At 51.4% G+C, this 14,400-nt stretch overlaps 4 protein-coding genes across 4 annotated transcripts; 2 read left to right on the top strand and 2 right to left on the bottom strand.

Moving 5' to 3' along the window:
- Nucleotides 1-645: 645 nt before the first annotated feature.
- On the bottom strand, nt 646-1,337 carry VTN31DRAFT_5915 (uncharacterized protein; the record flags this gene model as incomplete). Its single annotated transcript, XM_069406467.1, has 2 exons — nt 646-950; nt 1,022-1,337. 2 exons carry the CDS (start codon nt 1,335-1,337, stop codon nt 646-648), a joined length of 621 nt encoding a protein of 206 aa, XP_069258997.1.
- A 5,612-nt stretch (nt 1,338-6,949) lies between these two features.
- VTN31DRAFT_5916 (uncharacterized protein) lies at nt 6,950-7,853 on the bottom strand (the record flags this gene model as incomplete). Its single annotated transcript, XM_069406468.1, has 3 exons — nt 6,950-6,998; nt 7,069-7,466; nt 7,530-7,853. 3 exons carry the CDS (start codon nt 7,851-7,853, stop codon nt 6,950-6,952), a joined length of 771 nt encoding a protein of 256 aa, XP_069258998.1.
- A 1,509-nt stretch (nt 7,854-9,362) lies between these two features.
- VTN31DRAFT_5917 (uncharacterized protein) lies at nt 9,363-10,999 on the top strand (the record flags this gene model as incomplete). Its single annotated transcript, XM_069406469.1, has 5 exons — nt 9,363-9,429; nt 9,490-9,722; nt 9,784-9,864; nt 9,918-9,985; nt 10,045-10,999. The coding sequence occupies 5 exons, from the start codon at nt 9,363-9,365 to the stop codon at nt 10,997-10,999; spliced, it is 1,404 nt and encodes a 467-aa protein (XP_069258999.1).
- An 891-nt stretch (nt 11,000-11,890) lies between these two features.
- VTN31DRAFT_5918 (uncharacterized protein) lies at nt 11,891-13,823 on the top strand (the record flags this gene model as incomplete). Its single annotated transcript, XM_069406470.1, has 4 exons — nt 11,891-11,991; nt 12,051-12,528; nt 12,579-12,712; nt 12,812-13,823. The coding sequence occupies 4 exons, from the start codon at nt 11,891-11,893 to the stop codon at nt 13,821-13,823; spliced, it is 1,725 nt and encodes a 574-aa protein (XP_069259000.1).
- Between the last annotated feature and the right edge of the window lie 577 nt (nt 13,824-14,400).

Genomic DNA, 14,400 nt, shown 5'->3' on the forward strand with positions numbered 1-14,400 from the left:
GAGGTTGGCGGGTTCCTCTGCATGTAATTCGCCGCTTCGAGGTGCCGAATCAGGTTTAGCGTATCCCGTGACCCGCAGGCGCTAAATAAAAATATCAGAGATTTTTTCTCGTCTCTTTCCTTCTTTTCTTTTTCTCTCCCATCCATGACAACAGATCTGTGTTCGGAGGTCCTGACCAGCCAGCTGGGTTCGTCCTCGTGGCAGCCCTTCTGGCTGTGCTCGGTTGATCACCGAACAGTTCGACGACAAAGGAGCCATCGTCCCGAATCTTTCGGGCATGGTGTCAATTTCCTGTCGACAGATCTCAGATCAACTCAGCTCCCGGAGTCAAACCTCTGGCCTTGAGCTCCCTCCCCTCGCTTCTGCGAGGCTGGTTGGTGAGCTCGGTTGGAGTTCTAGGCTGCTGTGGGCGTCATATTCCCGGTCCCTTTGCCGAATGGCCGTCGGCTGGTGAGGTTAGGGAAAAACCATGACTGGCCAACATGCAATCATCTACAATCCTAAAGTGAGGTAGAATCACTCGTAGACAGTCTCATTGTAACCATGAGATTGTTATATTTTGGTATCCAGTTACCCTGTCTATTATCCATGAGCACTCAGTAGCAGGCATCTCGTCATGAAGTCGAACAAGCATGCAGCAGCATATCACAGCAATTTCAAATGTCCTGTTACTTGGTCGACAACACTCCTCGGTCCCAATATCCCAAGCACCGTCAAACTCCCGCTCGCGATCTGAGTACGTCCCGCGTCCCGGATGGCTCGAACACAGAGCCCAAGGCTGACTGCCTGGGCCTGCAGTAGGAGCAATTCGTCTTCCGACTTGACCTGCAAGGCGATTTTGGCCTGACCACCGCGTTCCCACCGTTTCAGTATCGGCGAATTCGGCGCTTTGGACATGTAGTATTTGTAGCACGCGAGGGTAGCATGTGAACATTGTGCAGCGATTTTGCCTGGGAATCAACACAATCAGCATTTATTAATGAAACTATATGCCGCGCCTGTAGGCACGCGGGTCGCAAACCTTTGGTCATGCCCAGATCTGTTCGCACCACTAGCACCAGCTTCACTTCTTCTTGATTCCCTTCAAACGTCGCCAGTTCGCCGCCATCCTCGTCCGCCTCGTCGTCGTCACTTTCCCAATCGTCTTTGTCAGAGACATCCTGTACGTCGCGCTTTTCTTGGCTCCCTCTAGATCTCGATTTTGACTTTGAGGAATAGCTGAATAACCACGCGCCCTGTCCGATGAAATAGCCCACGACTCCGGCGAGAATCGAGGCGCCTACGACGCAAGCTGTGGTACTCGGCGCGATGCGATCTGGTGGCATTGCGGTGGCCATGCTGCGCTCCGGTTGTTCGCGCGCAGACAATTTCGCTACTAGGCTACCTACTTTCCGATCAAGAAAGGTGGTTGATGCCAAGCCGAGCTTGGTCCAGCCAACCCTTTTGACTTTTCACTCATTCTTTCCATTCTAGCTGTTCTACTAGCTAATCTCAGTTAGAATACACAGACAACTCACCAAATATGGTTAAGGCATTATCTAGCTTGGGTGTGCTTAAGTGCGCGGAATAATTGGCGGGATGGCCGGGTAGGCTAAAGCACGAGTCTTGACATCCACACTCCACGGCTGCGAAGCTGTCGTCGCAGCTGCGAACATTGAATGGCACTCCAAAAGCGACAGGAGAAGCCCGCGCCATTCATCGAATGTTGTGGTAGACACTCCGACGAGTATCTTTGCAGCACTGGGATAACGTCCCCGGATTGTGTGGCGTTGGAGGCAACCGAGAATCTCGCGGATTGCAGTTTTTTTCTCCAGCCAAGAACCTCAAGCATGGGCACCCGGAGAGATCGTCCGGGAGCGGTTTCAGGAGCGCTGTCGTAGCGCTTTCGACGTGAACTCCGTATACATGCGCTGACATTGGCAAGGAGACGTGGTCCGAGCTCACGATGGCGACACCGGCGTTACGACGTTGATGTGCCGTCCATGCTACCTTGACGCCTTTAGCTAGTCGCCCGTTTACCGGAGCCGTCGATGCTTTGGGTCGACGCGACGCACGTTTTACACAGGTCTTGTTTGAGATGCTCCACACAGGACGATCGTCCCCTTGAAGGTGTCGCCCGCTGGTCGTCAGGGTCTCTGTGTACAGCCACTTGTACAACAGCGACAAAGAGATTCTGGACGCGGCGAAAAGGATTCCGTTTCAGCACCCGGCTTTGGAGAGTCTGGCGTTGGATGACGAGCTGAGGGCAAGCATACAGCGTGCTGCCGGCACGGTCAATCACAATGAGAAAGCGCTGTTGGCATGATACTTGCACAGCAAGGAGCGGTGTCGCGTCGCCATTGTCGATTCGACTGTTCCGGAACGCGACAGGAGCATCGCGTTACACTGTACCTTGTGAGGGGCATCTTTCGCCATCTCTTGCAAATGACGTTCCCCGCGAGTATCAGATTCCTTTCTTTTTCTTTTTCCCAGCGGGAGCCAATGCCGCTCCGATCGCCGATCTTCCCATGTCCCTTCACCCGAACCTCAATTGATTTGCAGCAATGTTCGAGTAGGCCATGAATGTGTTGAACGGATTCACCCAAACGGCGAACGGAGCCACAATCGTTGTGAAGAATGGTCGAGAGCAGTAGCCGGCATGCCCTCTATGTACGCTTCCTAGGGGACTTTCGACGGCAATATTGAACTTACCCCGGTTCGACTTGATAAGCAAGCAGCCCAGAAGACTCGGTCTACAAGAGAGCCTGGTGAGCCGAGTCGTTTCCGTTAAGTACTATTCTTTTCTATTTTTTTCCTCTTCACTGCTAGAAGCCTCAAAGTTACACGCAATAGGCAACATTATACTCGTACACCTCCAAGCTACTGTAGAGTAAGGGGAGGCAGAAAAGGGAGGAGGAGAAGTAAAAGAGTGCCCTGAGGCCGGAAGTTCTTCGGGTCACGTGCAAATTGTAACCCTAGCTCCCTCCTTGCAGGCATGGGAAGGAGGGCACTGACCTTCAACAAGGAACAAGAAGTGGGCCGAGAGCCATGTATCAAGGTGGTCAAGGAATCCCAGGTTGTTCATCTTCACATTTTTTTCAAATACTCCATCACAAAGTTCGCACTAAGAACACAAACTTTGCCATGAAGCAATGTTCAATAGCAAAACCAAATTTCATCCTGGAATCCGCAGAATACAGTATACAATGCTGGGGCGACTGGAGGAACCTGTCCTGACTCCTGTACAATCAGGGTTTATCTCCGGGCAATAATTAGGCCAGCGGAAGTAGTTTTCCAGGATGAATTCCACCGTGCGCTGCATGCAATTTTCAAGTCTTCGAGTTTCAAAGAATGTGTACAGTAAAGTCTCGACACCAGCCCCGAAAACATTGGCTCGGGAATTGAGTTGTTTACGCGAGGGTAACCGGATAAGAGAGCATTGTCAGAGGTTCACAAACAACGGAAGCTACTATACTGTATGCATCCCGGATCCAGAAGGGAAAGTGGCCTACACTGACTGCCGCACCTCCCAGTTTCATACAGTAAGCTGATCCAGCCTGCTGTGACTCGATCGCTAAATTGAGGATGGATTTTCCTGGGACCGCACTCTGGAGGGTTGCGTTTGCAAAATGATTTGTGCGTAACGTCACCAAGAATGTGCTTCTTCCACCTAAAAAAGGCGAGCCGTTTAGGACACTGACTCATGCGGAGACGATGGCTGGGTGAGTACAGGTAATAGCTCTGCGACTCGTGGACATGGTAAACCTGGCAAGCCAAACGAGGCAGCGCGAAGGAAAGGGCTGGCGTGTCGACAAACGGCTCACCCAAACCCCCTCTTCCGCGGGGCCCTCCATCTCCTTCCCTGACTACCTATCTAACAACGACAAAAGAGGAAAAACTCAAAGAAACACAGACGAACAACTGACGGAATTATAGAACAGTGACCGTATAGCTTCTGTTACAGCCACGAGGCACGGATCTTCCGAAGACTATGATAGGAAAGATTAAAGACCGCACAGCCAGTCGACTGGCCAGGGGCACTAGGCTTCAGCGCAAGACTGACGATAATACTCTGTCCTTGAGACCTGAATCAACGAGGCTGCACGGAATTGTTAATCTAGATATCAAACTACAGAACTCATTTTCTGTATCAAACCGAGATTGTTCTTCATAGATGATCACTCAGGCGCAATGTGTTTAGATGGAGCTCGATGACGACTATCATGGATCAGTAACTGTTTAAACAAACGATGCTTTCTACCATCTGTAGAGAACTCGGACACACCGACGGGAATCGAAAAATAGGCACTTTGTTAGACCTGTCAAGAACGTTGCAACAACTGCTCGCCAGAGTTTGGTATCCGGAACATCTACCCTTTGCATTAGCAACAAACGGAAGTTCATAGCAGGCTGTCAACTTACTGTAGGGCTCGGGCTTGGGGGTGCGGCAGAAATGATGAGCCAATCCTTCAACAGGCTAATTTCGATCATGAGTGCATAACGCCCGCTCGTTGCGCATCTCTGACGCGCTATTTGAGATGGCTACCTTTACGAGCCATGTAGTAGTACTTATCTACTTCAAGGATCTCTTGAAGGCAACGATTGATACTGCCTATTATGCTTGCTCGCCTACGGACACTTCAAGACTTGAAGAGAAAGAGAAAGAAAGGAGACTGTACTTGCCTCTTTGATGAGGTTGAAAACTCATGGAATATGAGGGTAGGGCATTCCAACCTTTTCATTCAAGACAAGACGGAGTGAGTGCTAGCGAGAAGAAAAGGGTCCAGCTTGGAAGGATTATTGAGCAGTGCTGGTACTAACGAGTCGATGCAGGTAGAGTATGCATTCTTGATATCGCGAGGGCTGACCTCCTTTTCAATGTACATTCTCTTCCTGGTTCCACACTCGTATGGTGTACTTGGGAGCTTACGAGAACATCCTTTGTGAGGCCACATGCCAATCCATATGGTGGAATATAAGCTAGAAAACTCATTGATAGATCAACATTTCATGAATACATTGATGGAAGAGAAAAACAAAACGTCACGCCAGCTCCAGGATTCGAACCCTGGTTCTCCAAAATCAGTAAGTAACCCCCTTGTGAATCAGTGATGCATCCAGGATGCTTCGATACATCTCGCCTGAATCATGTCAAGCATCAACGGCATCGTTTAACCATTAGTATCCCATCAATTGCAGGCCAAAAAACCCTTGAAACCCAAGTGAAAAGATTCAGCAAAGCTCAGCGAATCGGTTGATAAAAATATTCATATGAAAAAAAGTGCTCATCAGCAGCAAAGAGTAAAAGAGTTAAAGGTGCCTTCTTGAATCTCCCTCAAGTTTGACCTGGCCTTTAACTCCCCATGTCATCATCGGCGCAACAGGGTTCATTCACGGCTGGGGAGATCAGCCGCCCTTGCAACTCGAAAGTCGCAGGCCTTTACCAACTAGGCCATTGCCCCTAGACATGTACTGGGGCTCTGGATTTCGTGAGTGATATCTGACCTTGAGATTCCTAACTAGGCAGGTTGGATCGATCATTGTTTCCACGAGAAACGCGGACGAGTGGGAAGTCACTGCGACATAGGACTAGTGGGCTACTCTTAGTAGTACCGAGTATGCGTGCGATGAGCGAGCACTTTGGTGCCTGCTACAGGAATTCAAAGAGGAAGAACTGGCTTACCCTGGGGTGCTCTGAAGGCGGCTAAGATCCAAAAGTCGAAGCTTGAAAGGACTACTAGTACGGCGAGGACCAATCTTCAATCTGCCCACAAGTCCTCTTGCCTACGTATCTTGGTTCCCTTCTTGAAAAACCATGTCGTATCTATCGACCCATTCTCAAGACCTTCACACAGTTCCCCAAGGAACTCCGTCTCCGCCTCGTTGAAGTACCCAATCGACCACAGCGTGCCTTTGATCTCTTCACGGAAATGGGCATTGTGAAGCCAAAGGCTCTTGATCCGCCTACGTACGAATGTGGGCGCTACAGTACTTACTCGTAGTTTCGAAATAATTGCCACGACGTTGCTCATCCGTTTCGTCCAAAGCCCAACGGTGCCTCCATGTTTCCGAATTTCACCAGTCCAACAGAAACTCGTCCGTATGGCGCGAGAAATCAGCCGTCTTCGTCTATTCCGTTCCCATCCAGTCCGTAATATGAGTCAAAGAACAATGGGAAAGACAGGGTTGTGTTGTGCACGGGAAACGCCCTGACTTCTCGGAACCGAATTTCCGGATGATCTTCTTGTGGACGAATCCAGGGATCTTATATTTTTTTTTTTATTTTTTTTTTCCTTTTTAGGCGAGGAAGGAGATGTCTGTAAAATGGTGAAAAAGCTCACTCTGCCTCAGGTCTTGCTTGGACCATGGGGGTTCCAGTACAGGAAGTAATAGGTTTGCCGACATCTGGAAATTCAGATCTCAACAGGACAATTACCGATGCTCTTCAGCAAAATGCACACTGTTTTACCAGGGAGGAGTGGCTACTGCGTTATCCTACCGCTACAGAGACTGGGAAACCGAGGTCCATGAGAAGGAGGGGTTGACTCGACCAACAATGCACGTGTGATGGGGACGATACAATGTCATATCGTGCAGCAAACCCCGCTCTTGCTTTCCAGGCTGCGAGATCGAAACGTTCATCAATGAATGCTTCCGAATCCAATCTCGGCAGAAGCGAGTGGAGTCTTTGGTTTGTTTCGGCAGGTCTGGTTAGGGCTTAGCCAGGGTGGTTCAATTGACGGGTTTAGACAAATGTCAACATGGCATTTACAGTTGAGAAATGATATCCAAGTCATTTCTGACATTAGAACTTCACAGACAAGTCAATCGTCGATGTGCGAATCACAGTCCGAAATAACCCAAGCGTAGTCCCAAACCAACAGCATCCATCGATCGCAGTTGCATAAAGCACACATTATATCTACAAACGTAAAGCTTTTGTTGTTTTTCTCCAAGATCTCCTGCGAATCTAGTTATTGCGACCGGCAGGCCGGCCGGGATTCTGCAAACGCCGAGTCCTGTTGAGGTTTAATCAGAATGACAAAAATCCACTTAACTCACAAACTTTGTGCACGGGGCCCAACTTACACCATGGTCCGGCTAATGAAGCTAATGACGATCATCATGAGCCAGCTCGGAACAGCTCCGAAAGCATACATCACGTATCCCACGGGAACGTTAAGTCCGAACCGCGCCAGCCACCCATCGAACGGGTGTAGAGCACCGTCGTAGGGAGCCACCTTGGTGTAGGACTTTTCCGAATGGACTTGGTAGATGGTCTCCGCCGTGACGGTCGTGTGGTTCAAATAGACGACGTGCAGGGGAATAGTAGGCCGTTCTTCACCAACCTGAACCTGGGGAAATTGGAAGTGCCACACACTGGGAGGGGCAGCGGCCCAGATCGAGCAGAGAACAGCTTCCTCCTCACAATCCAGAATGGCGAGTTGAGGCGACGTCGGGTCCACGGCAAACAACGGAATGGACTCCTATATGGAGAGTATCAATATGGGTGTTCGCTGTCCGCAGGTTCGATCCCCGAGGAATCCTACCTTGAAAGCCTCGTCCGGGCGCGCGCACCGACCAAAACACGATTTATTCCCGCCAGTGTTGTACACCAGCCATTCTTGACCCGCTTGCGACGAGGGGTCCAGCACCGATCGCCAGTTATTCAAGGTCAAGTTGGTTACAGTCTTCTCGGGAATCTTCGCCGTCACCTTTTGGCTGACTTCCTGGGCCTCATTCGCCGGCGCCGCCGAAGGGATAAACGATTTGGCCTTCTCAAACCAACCTTTTACCTGATCGCCCAGGGGAATCTGGCCCTGGGCAGCGGCCAAAGCGGGCAATAGAGACACGATGAGCGAAGAGACGTGCATTGTGACGTGGCTGAAGCCGCAAAAGCACTCCGGATAGTCAGCCCAGATGCGGCGAGCGAGGTGCGGGGTGAGATTAAAAGATGTAAAATAGTAATACAGAAATTGTGAATGACCAAACCGAGGGGATGCCTTGTACCTTGGAGCTGTTGTTTAGCTGGCAGCTTCGTTCTGGCGACACAAGACACAAAGGGAGTCTAGGCATGGTTGCCGCGGGGAGCTACTAACCGGAAACGGATTAGGGTATTTCTGCTTATGTCATCCATCGATTCCAGAACTCTTGATGCCTGAGGCACTAAACAAGCGCAGCACAGCACCAGCGAGTCCTGCTCAACGAATTCAAGTGAGAACTCGACAGAAAGGGTCACATTATATTGTCAGTTTGATAGTTCTTGATCGAGAGGCCTTTTTGTGTAGCCAATGAATTTAATGGAAGAGCACATAACTAGAGAAAGCAGATAGTTACAAGTACTGTACGAATGTTCATCACGCTAATGCATGTACCTGCTGGGTAAGATTGAGCAACAACGCAGGTCGGATCCGACGAAGATATTGTACTAGTTGTACATACTGCGGACACGTACAAGTCAACCATGTCTTTGATGAGTCAAGCATTGGGTGAGTTGGAAGCATGTGAAGATCTCGGAGCTCCGGGTGTACATATTCAGCGCGATGAGATCATTTCGTGCTGTACGGAGTACCTACGGAGTACCTACGGTGGCTCCGCACTGCATTTTGTTGCGGAGGGCGGACAGCACGGACTCAGACTGCGGAGAAGACGAGGAACAGCTCAAGTTCACGACCACGACTCGACTATGCTGGTGAGATTTCACCACTGAACGGGAATGAATCGACGTTCTGAATGAACCAATTCCCAATCCAAGGTCAACTTTAGAATTTCGTTTGCAGAATGCAAGAGGCTTCCGCAGGGCCATTTAGGGCTAGGTTAGGGCTAGCGGAGATGCTGACAAACCCTTTTCTGAGTGGCCGATGTCGGCGCTGTGCCAAGGCCAATCCCACGATGAACAATTGAAGATACTGCAGGTTCACAAAAGCCGTCTCCAGACAATAACTCTCATTGAGAGAGCAGCAAAATGAAAGCAGCTGATTCGGACACACACAATGAGTCATAGCTTGATCGTCAATTCTTCGGGCGAGTTGGTCTCATCGTTGTAGACTGAAAATCTTTAGAAATCAACCTGGATCCAGAAGCTCCAAGCGGTGTCGGATTTAGCCAATCCCCACTCGCAGGTGAAATTTTTCCCCATATTGGCATTTAACTATTTGCCGTAAAATCCCAGGTTCCTCCGTTCAATTTTTCGAGACAAAAAGCCGGTTGAGTCATCGTTCCTTTTCCCCTCTTCCTGATTTTCAGTCCTCTTCCTCGGCAAGTATATAGTCGCGTTCAACGGCACGGTTTTTCTCTCGAGTTTCATCCGGACTTGCTTTTTCTTCGACCTTGATACAAGGCCATCTCGCCGGTGACCGCAGTGCCCCCCCGCTTCAGACACCATGTCTTCCGACGCAAATCAAACGGCCAATGGCCAAGCCAACGGCGTCAATGGCCACGCCGTCAAGGGTACAGCAATCTTGTAGTCTTCCCTCTTTCACGTCGTGCGCTGACCCGTTCCGTTGCCAGATGCCCCCCCGCATGAAGGCTTCACGGCCATCGAGAGTCGTCAGAACCCTCGCCCAGCCACCCGGAATCCTTACGGCCACAACGCCGGCGTCACGGACTTCCTGAGCAATGTCTCCCGGTTCAAGATCATTGAGAGTACATTGCGAGAGGGCGAGCAGTTTGCCAACGCCTTCTTTGACACCCAGAAGAAGATAGAGATTGCCAAGGCGCTGGATGACTTTGGCGTGGACTATGTGAGTGATCTTCTATATCGATCTGGAGCACTCCCATCGAGGCTGACCGTCGGAATTTCAGATCGAACTGACCAGCCCCTGCGCCTCGGAGCAATCAAGAAAAGATGTTGAGGCCATCTGCAAGCTCGGTCTCCGGGCCAAGGTACGTTCTGCTGTTCTGTCCGGAACCAAACTGCTCGCTAATTCATTTACTAGATCTTGACACACATCCGATGCCACATGGATGACGCAAGGGTTGCAGTCGAGACCGGTGTGGATGGAGTGTAAGGATCCCAATCCTGAAATCACTCAAGGGAGGCATTGTACTAACAAGACACTGCAGTGACGTCGTCATTGGGACCTCTTCGTACCTCCGGGAACACTCTCACGGCAAGGACATGACCTACATCACCAACACCGCCATCGAGGTGATCAACTTCGTCAAGTCCAAGGGCATTGAGATCCGATTCTCCAGCGAAGATTCCTTCCGCTCAGACCTTGTGGATCTGCTCTCCATCTACTCCGCAGTTGACCAGGTCGGTGTTGACCGGGTCGGAATTGCAGACACTGTCGGATGTGCGTCCCCCCGCCAAGTCTACGAGCTTGTCCGGGTTCTGCGCGGTGTGGTCAAGTGTGACATCGAGACACACTTCCACAATGACACGGGCTGTGCCATCGCGAATGCTTACTGCGCTCTGGAGGCCGGTGCCACGCACGTCGACACCTCGGTTCTCGGCATCGGCGAGCGCAACGGCATCACCCCGCTGGGCGGTCTGATGGCGCGCATGATGGTGGCAGATCCTGACTACGTGAAGAGCAAATACAAGCTGGAGAAGCTCAAGGACATTGAGAACCTGGTGGCCGAAGCCGTCCAGGTCAACATTCCCTTCAACAACTACATCACCGGCTTCTGTGCTTTCACCCACAAGGCCGGCATCCACGCCAAGGCCATCCTGAACAACCCAAGCACGTACGAGATCATCAACCCGGCCGACTTCGGCATGACCCGCTACGTGCACTTTGCTTCGCGCCTGACGGGCTGGAATGCCATCAAGTCGCGTGCTCAGCAACTCAACCTGCCCATGACGGATGCGCAGTACAAGGAGTGCACGGCCAAGATCAAGGCCCTGGCTGACATTCGACCGATTGCGGTCGACGATGCGGACAGCATCATCCGCGCGTACTATAACAACATCAAGTCGGGCACCAACAAGCCTCTGATGGATCTTAGCGAGGAGGAGAAGGCCCAATTCGCCGAGAAGGAGAAGGAGATTGCCGAACAAGGCGTTGCCGCATAGACTCGAGAAGCCTGCATTTGATTCCTAGAGTTTTTTTTTTCCTTTTGAGATTCTGGGATAAAAAGTGATGACGATTATGTTGCGATCACGGAATCATGTGATACGATTGGGAAAAAAGTCTGTCTCTTCTTTTTCATTTTCTCATTGGGATGATTTCTCTTGATCTTCGCGCGAGAGAGATCCGGTGTTTAGAGAGCAGGGACTACATGGGTATAATTGTGTACATAGCGTCGACAACAAATCCGATGCGACTAGAGCCGTTGGACTCAAGACTTGCATTGCGTGCCTCAGTCATCTCTGCATCTGGATCTCTTCCTACATCTTGCTTGACTGCTGACGTCACTCTTTCGTCGTGAGTCTCGATCTTGTGTTTGATGGCGATTTTGCCTCTCTCTGTTCTTCAATCTGGGATCGTACTATTCCACAGTCTATACTGAAGATTTGGATGCAATTCTCCATGCAAATGGTCAATCCGAGCAGATGGACAACTGGCAAAGGGTTGACCTGGATTCATAAACCCGCATAGAAAACCGCTGCAGGTAACAGTGCCATGCTGCTGACACAGACCTTCGTTGCCTCCCATGGCCTTACTGACTCACTCTCTGTACTCGTACTGCCTCAATCGAAACAACCTTCAGCATAGTACTGCTGTGAAAGATAGCTGCCTCTGGCTTATTAACGTAATGTAGCTACCAAATCTGGTAAGCAACTGCCGCGCTTTTGACAGCCGAGTTCCGATGTCTCATCTCGGGCCTCGTTGCAACCCATGTCAACGCCTTCCACGGCAGAAGTTTTCACTCTTGATAACTTCCCTATTGCATGGCTATCCCGCGTATAAGTCATCAATGCGCATTTGGTATATGACACTTTGACCTTTCTTATACCCCTGACATGCCGTCACCCAGTCTGCCCGTGTCACTCCCAGGCCGCCTGGCCGGTTCTGGGCGAGCGCTGTCCAACATGACACTCGCAACAGTCTTGAACCTGGACGTGTGAGTACTGTAGCGTGCGGAGGTCATGCTCCGTGACCAATGGGCTGATCTGCGACCAGGATCCGGAACTTGGTTTTCCTGCTGTTTATTCTGCGCTACACCCGCAAGACCCTGCGTTCTCTGCGCGGCTATGGCGTGATAGGGAGCATTAAGAATGTCTATTTCGCGATCCGTCTCTGGTTCTACTCGATTCTCTTGCGAGCCCCAGGCGTCCGCCAGGAGGTGGACAAGCAGGTCACGTCCGCTCTGACCGATCTCGAAAACAAGCTCGTTCAAAAGGGCCCTGGCGTCACCAAGCACTTGCAACTGCCCAAGGAAGGCTGGACTTCGCAGCAGGTTCGTGCTGAGCTGGATAAGCTTTCTGGGATGGAGCATACCCGCTGGGAGGACGGCCGGGTCAGCGGCGCTGTTTATCACGGCGGCGAAGACCTGGTAAAGCTGCAGACGGATGCCATTGGCATCTTTAGCGTTGCCAATCCAATTCACCCGGATGTGTTTCCAGGTGTTCGCAAGATGGAAGCTGAAATCGTGGCAATGGTGAGTTCCTCATGCTTTCTCGGGAAAACGGGCCTGCTGACCCGTCCCAGGTCCTCGGGCTGTTTCATGCCCCAGAAGATGCCGCCGGCGTGACCACGAGTGGTGGCACAGAGTCCATTCTGATGGCCTGCCTGGGCGCGCGTCAGAAAGCGTACGCCGAACGTGGCGTAACGGAGCCGGAGATGTAAGTTGGCTCCCGTACTGTTTTTTTTTTTTTTTTTTTTTTTTTTTTTTTTTTTTTTTTTTTTTTTTTTTTTGATCATTTCTCACTAACCCGAGTTAGGATCATTCCGGAAACAGCCCATGCGGCCTTCTACAAGGCAAGCAGCTACTTCCGCATCAAGATTCATCAGGTGCCTTGCCCGGCGCCAGAGTACAAGGTTCACATTCCGTCGGTCCGCCGTCTGATCAATCGGAATACGGTCCTGCTAGTCGGATCCGCCCCGAATTTTCCCCACGGGATTGTCGATGACATCCCGGCCCTGTCGCAGCTGGCCGTGAAGTACAAGATCCCGCTGCACGTTGATTGCTGCCTGGGATCATTTGTGATTGCGTTTCTGAAAAAGGCCGGCTTCCCATCACCGTACGAGGAAGAAGGAGGCTTCGACTTCCGTAATCCTGGCGTGACCAGCATCAGCGTGGACACCCACAAGTATGGATTTGCCCCCAAGGGCAACTCGGTTCTCCTGTACCGAAACCGGACCCTGCGCAGTTACCAGTACTTCATCTGTCCTGATTGGACCGGGGGCGTGTACGCATCCCCCTCGATTGCAGGGTCGCGCCCTGGCGCCTTGATTGCCGGCTGCTGGGCCAGTCTCATGAACATTGGCGAGTCTGGATACATTGCCAGCTGCCAACAGATTGTCGGCGCGGCCAAGAAGTTTGAAGCATCTCTCCGCGCAGAGCCGACCCTTTCTGCCAATTTGCAAGTCATCGGGCGCCCTATGGTCAGTGTGGTTGCCTTTGCAAGCAAGAACGTGGGCATCGATACCTACGATCTGGTCGACGCGCTGTCCGCACGGGGATGGCATCTGAACGCTCTCCAGTCGCCGCCGGCGGTGCATGTGGCCTTTACAAGGCCCTCGGCTCTTGCCGTCGATCAACTCACGTCGGACCTAATCGAGGTTGTCAAGGAAGAGCTTGCCAAGGCCGAGGAGCGCCAGCGACAGGGCAAGTCGTACGCCCGGCAACGCGGCAGCACCTCGGCGCTCTACGGCGTTGCCGGTAGCATTCCGGACAAGAGCATTGTCAATCGTTTGGCGGAGGGCTTCCTCGACACGTTGTACAAGAACTAGGCTTCCAAAGGACGAATTACGATTCATATATGGGTGGTTTGTACATAGATTGCGGGCGTCATGGGCGGCGTCGGGGTTTCGATTCTTTGACGGGTCAAGGTTGGGAGGAGACCCGCGTTGTCGTTCTTTGGGCTATTCTTTGCATTATTTTTACCAGTGAACAATCCCACGAGTATTTTGAAACTCCAACCATGGCATGACAGCATGCAAAGGGAATCATAGTATCGTACAGACCAAAAAGCGACCATATTTATACACGCAAAAACGAACACCAGAAAGAAACCCTGACTACAAAACTCATAGATTCCTTCGCTCCTCCCACTCTTTCTCCGCCGAACTCTCCACGTAATACCCCGGATCCGGTTTCCGTTGCCAGTGCAACTCAGCCTTTGACAGTGGACGGTCCACCTCTTCCACGTCGACCAATTCCTTGACTTTCATGATCATACCCGCGACGTCGCGCGAGACCGGGTGGTAGACGGTTGCCATGCGTTTCTTGAGTCCCAGGGCTTGCAGGACGAGGCCGGTGCGGCGGGGGAGGCCGATGGCGGAGCGGAGGAGGGTGATGCGGAAATAG

Source organism: Thermomyces dupontii, assembly GCF_041956625.1.
Source record: "Thermomyces dupontii strain NRRL 2155 unplaced genomic scaffold VTN31scaffold_6, whole genome shotgun sequence".
NCBI classification, from domain to species: Eukaryota; Fungi; Ascomycota; class Eurotiomycetes; order Eurotiales; family Trichocomaceae; genus Thermomyces; species Thermomyces dupontii.